At 53.4% G+C, this 5,700-nt stretch overlaps 1 protein-coding gene across 1 annotated transcript; it reads right to left on the reverse strand.

The window, feature by feature from the left end:
* Nucleotides 1–453: 453 nt before the first annotated feature.
* Nucleotides 454–5,370, reverse strand: LOC103187815 (peptidyl-prolyl cis-trans isomerase-like). The gene is given in 7 exon segments (NM_001292469.1): nucleotides 454–659; nucleotides 662–734; nucleotides 1,537–1,612; nucleotides 2,270–2,366; nucleotides 2,818–2,906; nucleotides 3,805–3,835; nucleotides 5,200–5,370. Coding segments are annotated over 7 exon segments (459 nt in total). The 5' UTR covers nucleotides 5,236–5,370; the 3' UTR covers nucleotides 454–602.
* Between the last annotated feature and the right edge of the window lie 330 nt (nucleotides 5,371–5,700).

Consider the following 5,700-nt stretch of genomic DNA (forward strand, 5'->3'; position numbering starts at 1 on the left):
CCAATGGGGCGTCGAATCGTATGCCCCGCCCCCCGGGGGCGCAGCAGCGCCGCCTCGCGGCCGCGATGGTCACAGTCACCAACATGTGGTGCCCGGCAAAATGGCGGGAGTGGGGGGGGGGGGCAGTGGGGGGGGAGGGAGGGGCAGTGGGGGGGGGCGGTGCAGGCAAAGTCTCTGTGATGTTCCCTGTCCCCCCCCCGCGGCCCCCACCATTACAGTGATATTTACCCCATGTTTGTTGCCCCTCGTGTCAGAGCATCTCAACGTCGGTGTAGTGACTGTATTTTGTGTGCAAAACGCGGCAGCCAATTGCACACAGCAGCGCCCCCCCACCCCCCGACAGTTGCAAAAAGTGAAAGACCAATTTTATTGGGGGGGGGGAAGAGGATTCAATGGGAGTTTATGAAAGGGTTAAACGGGGCGACAGAAAACATAACCGGCGCAAACGGTCAGAATTGTTATTTTTATTCAACGTTTTCTCAATATCTTCAGCTCAAACGATAATTCTCACCGGTGAGGGGGGGGGTGTGGGGGGTGTGGGGGGGGGGGGAAGCAGGTGAGGGTTTACAGCTCAACTCCCCGCGGAAACACTTTACGTCTTATTATAATTCCCCACTGTCGATGATTTTAATTTCGCTGCTTGTGGTGCCGTTCGCACTCCCTTCTTCTCCATCTTCTCCACCACACTGTAGCCCTCAACAACTTTCCCGAAAACAACGTGTTTCCCATCCAACCTGAAACCGGGGAAGGGAACTTTAATATATACCAACAGCAACAAACCCCCACAACCCCCTCCAACCGTAACACACCCAACCCCCCACCCAACCCTTGCCATCAATACACCCAAAGTTGGCGGCTGCGTTTGATAACAAAAACAGTCACTACACCTCACAGCGAATCCTCTGAAACACCTTTCACGCCACATGAATCACACGATTCACTATCAACCGTAGTGACCGTGTGTGTATTTTGTGGGCGAACGCAGAAGCCAATACACACACAACTACATCCCACAAACAGCTGTGAAGTGGGCAGAGCTGGGGGAGTGCTGCGTTGTTGGGGTACCTCCTTTGGATGAACGGCATCTCCCCCACAGCACAGCACCCACTGTGACCTCCCCGATTCCTGAGCCAGGAGGGGCCACAGTATCCCAGGGTACTCACTGCTGACGGCAGCACAGCCCGGCCTGGCTCATGGGCAGGACCTGGAAGGGCCGACCAGTCACTGGGGGCCGGGAATCCTCCCCTCAGCTCCTGTTAACCCCACAGCCAAAGCCCTAACTAATGGGGAGGGTGGTCCTCGCTGGACAAGCAGTGGGAAAGCTTGGCCAGACAGCGCTCGCTCGCTCTCTCTCTCGATGGCCAAGCTATGTGGGTTTAGCTGGTTAGACTTCAGCGGTTACCCCCAACGCACACTCTGGGTTCCCCCCCCACCCCCAAGCATTGGCTCTCCCCAACCTGCGGCACAGTGTGTCTGTCAGTCGGGCAGCTCAACCAGACCATTTCAGATATTGGAGGGTGAATGAGATGCACTCACCAGGTGGTCTTCTCGGTACAGATGAAGAACTGTGAGCCGTTTGTGTTTCTGCCAGCGTTGGCCATGGACATGGTACCTGACAGGGGAACAGATATAAAATCCATTTGAATGGGTTGATGGGGTTTGAGGTTTAATCCCAACAAAAGTCAGTGTCAACACAAATGGAACGTCTCTCCTCTCCTCCAGCCGCCCTTCTCTGCGTGTCTCTCGACCCCTCGACTCCACCGTTAGTGGCCGTGTTTTCAGCCAAACTCCCAGCCCTCTGCCCGCCAGTCACCCCCCTCTCTCCCTGGCTCGGTATCAAGCTGTTAAGCGCTTCCAAGAGGCTGCCGCTCGTGAAGTGAGCTGGGAAATAAGGACCATCGATCTTCCCTGTGTATGTGTGTGTGTGTGTGTGTGTGTGGGGGGGCAGCGGAGGAGATGGAATATATGAATGGAGACCCCCTCTCTGTGACGGTCTCTGATGACGGTACTCACTGCTGATGGCAGCACAGCCCGGCCTGGCTCATTAGCAGAACCTGGAAGGGCCGACCAGTCACTAGGGGCAGGGAATCCTCCCCCTCAGCTCCCGTGAACCCCACAGCCAAAGCCCTAACGGGGAGGGTGGTTCTCGCTGGACAAGCAGCGGGAAAGCTTGGCCAGACAGTGACATCAGGTTATTGTTGTCTTGACGACTGTATCGGCAGAGATCGGTCGGTTTATGAAGCCACAATGTGGGGAGCTTCACACTTACCTGGCCCATCATGCGTAAGCTTGAAGTTCTCATCTCCAAACTTGGTCCCATAGATAGACTTGCCTCCAGTGCCATCGCCCCTGGTGAAGTCTCCTCCCTGTGCACAGATCACACACATCAGACTACACGTTAACGAGGGTTAGAACAATCTGCTGTGTCTCTTCCTAACCCTCTGTAGTTGGTGAGTCAGTGCCAGTAATAACCCTCAAAAAAAAGGTGGTCACTCAATCCACATCTGTCTGTCGGACGCTGCTGTGCGCAATTAGCTGGTGCGTTTCGCCCACAAAACACAGTCACTACACTTCACAGTGTATCCCATGAAGCACTTTGAGACCTGAAAATGCGCGGTATCAAATATGCAAGAATGATCATTATTAATTTTTATTATTTCCATGTAATTCTAACCAGACACTTAATCCAGAGGGTATGTGCATATGTATAGTGTGTGTGTGTATAAGATGTGCAGTGTGTATGTATATAGTCTGTGGGTGTGTATAGTGTGCAAGCTGCCGAGGGGCGTAAAGTTCTAGCCGGGAGCGAGGTCTTACCTGGCACATAAATTTAGGGATTACTCGGTGGAACACGGATCCTTTGTAACCGAAGCCCTTCTCTCCAGTGCACAGGGCACGGAAGTTTTCTGTGAGACACAAACAGTCAACAGCTCAGACTGGTTTGGCGCCCGCGCAAGCGCAGTCTTGTTGCTCAGTGATTAGAGCGCTCACTTCGCCTCGATTCCCGTGCGGGTCTGGGCAAAACCTTAAGACAAGTTCCTTACTTCACACATATTTTTATTTGGTGGCTCAGGGAATCAATGGATACGGGGCAAAGGCGGGTAATTGGAGTTGAGGTACAGATCAGCAAGGGATCAGAAGGAACCCAATTGTTCGTCAATTGGTTGATCGATTTCTGAGAGTAATAGTCCCTCAAAAAAAAATTGGTCACAGAATCCACAACTGTTTGTGGGGACGCTGCTGTGTGCAATTGGCTGCTGAGTTTCGCCCACAAAATACAGTCACTACACAGTACACACACACTACACTATTATTATTACAGTATATTCTGTGAAAGGTTTTGCAACGTCTCAATGATGTGATAAGGCTCTGTATCAAAGGCCAGGGTTATTATTGTTAAGAACGATCGAAAAATCTGCGAAAGGAAGGCTCGTTCCCTGACAAATTCAAAATGTCATCTTTGTGCAATTCTCGGATGTTGGATGATTCAGGAAAACCTCTCCATGGGCGGGGGGGGGGGGGGGGGAGGGACGGAGGGAGGAGGAGGAGGGGGCTCGGGGCTGTGTTCAGCCACAGCAAAGCTCGCTCGCTCGCTCACTAACCCGCCCACTAACTATCCGGAAAAAGGCAGAACCACCCATACAACAGAGGCTCAAAAACACGGCCATTTTCTAACTATTCACCGCCGGCGCCAATAGTCTCCAAACTGCAGCCATCATCCACAACCATCTCCCTCCCTCCCTCCCTCCGTGTATGTACGTATGTGTGTGTGTGTGTGTGTGTGTCGGTCTCTCTCTGTCTCACCTGCAGTCTTTGGGACCACATCCTTCCTCAGCTGAAAACAAGAGAGAAAAGAGGCGTTTAGTTCGGGGTAAAACAACTGAATTGTTTTTAACCCCAAAAGAAAATTTGTGCCAATTCGTTTGAATAAAAAAAGCCAAGTCTCAAGAAAAAGGCGCGACTCAAACGGTGGGAACTGGGCTAAGCGACCACTGGCGGTGCAGAGAAACCGTATCAATCCTAACATGGCTTTGGAGACTCGGTTACAATAATTGGAAAAATAATAATCATTCGACTCCGTTACAACAACAACAACAGCAACAATATTCCTGCATCACTGAGCCGCAGATCGTCACGCACCTCGTTTACAAACCTCAGATTCTTACACCACTCTCAATTAAAATAAAACCATTTAAAAAAAAATAATTCGGTCACTCAGTCCCGCAGCGGTTTGTGGGGCATTACTGAGCGCAATTGGCTGCCGCGTTGCGCCCGCAAAAAAAAATACAGTCACTACACTTTACGGTATATTCTGTGAAATGTTTGACGAGACAAAAACCAACTGCGAGGTTTATATTATACATTATATTATATTATTGTTGTGTTAAAGGCTCAGAGTGTTACTGAGACACAAACCCCAGATTGTTACATGGCACATGGCAGACACGCTCTCTCCCTCCCTCTCTCTCTCTCTCCTTCCCTCTCTCCCTCCCTCCCTCCTCACTCACTCTTTCCTTCCCTCTCTCTCTCCTTCCTTCCCTCTCTCTGAAAAGGCTTTTAGTTCAATTAAAATTAATTTAAAAAATAAAATAAAGGCGGATAACATCCCCCAGAGAGGGGGAGGAGTGGGAGGGAGAGCGGGAGATGGAGAGAAGAAGCGAGAGGGAGATAGAGAGGAGAGGGGGAGGGAGAGAGGGAGGGAAAGGGAGAGGGAGGGAAGGAGAGAGGGAGAGAGATGGAGAGGGGAGAGAGAGGGAGGGAAGGAGAGAGAGGGAGGGAAGGAGAGGGAGAGGGAGGGAGAGAGATGGAGGGAAGGAGAGGGAGAGGAGAGGGAGGGAGAGATGGAGGGAAGGAGAGGGAGAGGAGAGGGAGAGGGAGGGAGGGAGGGAAGGAGAGAGGGAGAGGGATGGAGGGAAGGAGAGAGGGAGAGGAGAGGAGAGAGGGAGAGGGATGGAGGGAAGGAGAGAGGGAGAGATGGAGGGAAGGAGAGGGAGAGGAGAGGGAGGGAGAGAGAGAGGGAGGGAGGGAGGGAAGGAGAGAGGGAGAGGAGAGAGGGAAGGAGGGATGGAGGGAAGGAGAGGGAGAGGAGAGGGAGGGAGAGAGAGGGAGGGAGGGAGGGAGAGATGGAGGGAAGGAGAGAGGGAGAGAGGGCAGTGGTCGTCTCGGGTGATTCTCATTGTTTCTTTCCCGAACACTGACCTCAATGACGATCCTTCCCACCTTCACCCCATCCATAGCGATGTCCAGAAACACTCGCGGGTTCACAACCTGTTCCGCCATCGTGAGGCTGCGGGAGAGAGGGAGTGTGAGAGAGGGAGTGAGAGAGAGAGAGGCAGAGAGGCAGAGTGTGAGAGAGAAAGGGAGGAAGAGAGAGAGACAGGATATTACACAGCAATTACACAGCAGCGCCTCCCCTTCCCTCTGCCACCCCCTTCCCTCCCTCCCCCCTCCCTCTGCCACCCCTCCCTCCCCCTCACCCCTCCCTCCCTCACCCCTCCCTCCCTCACCCCTCCCCTCCCTCCCTCCCCCTCACCCCTCCCTCCCTCCCTCCCTCACCCCTCCCTCTCTGCCACCCCTCCCTCCCCCCTCACCCCTCCCTCCCTCCCTCTCTGCCACCCCTCCCTCCCTCCCTCACCCCTCCCTCCCTCCCTCCCCCTCACCCCTCCCTCCCTCCCTCACCCCTCCCTCTCTGCCACCCCT

This window comes from Callorhinchus milii, unplaced genomic scaffold, assembly GCF_018977255.1.
Source record: "Callorhinchus milii isolate IMCB2004 unplaced genomic scaffold, IMCB_Cmil_1.0 Scaffold28, whole genome shotgun sequence".
Classification (NCBI taxonomy): domain Eukaryota; kingdom Metazoa; phylum Chordata; class Chondrichthyes; order Chimaeriformes; family Callorhinchidae; genus Callorhinchus; species Callorhinchus milii.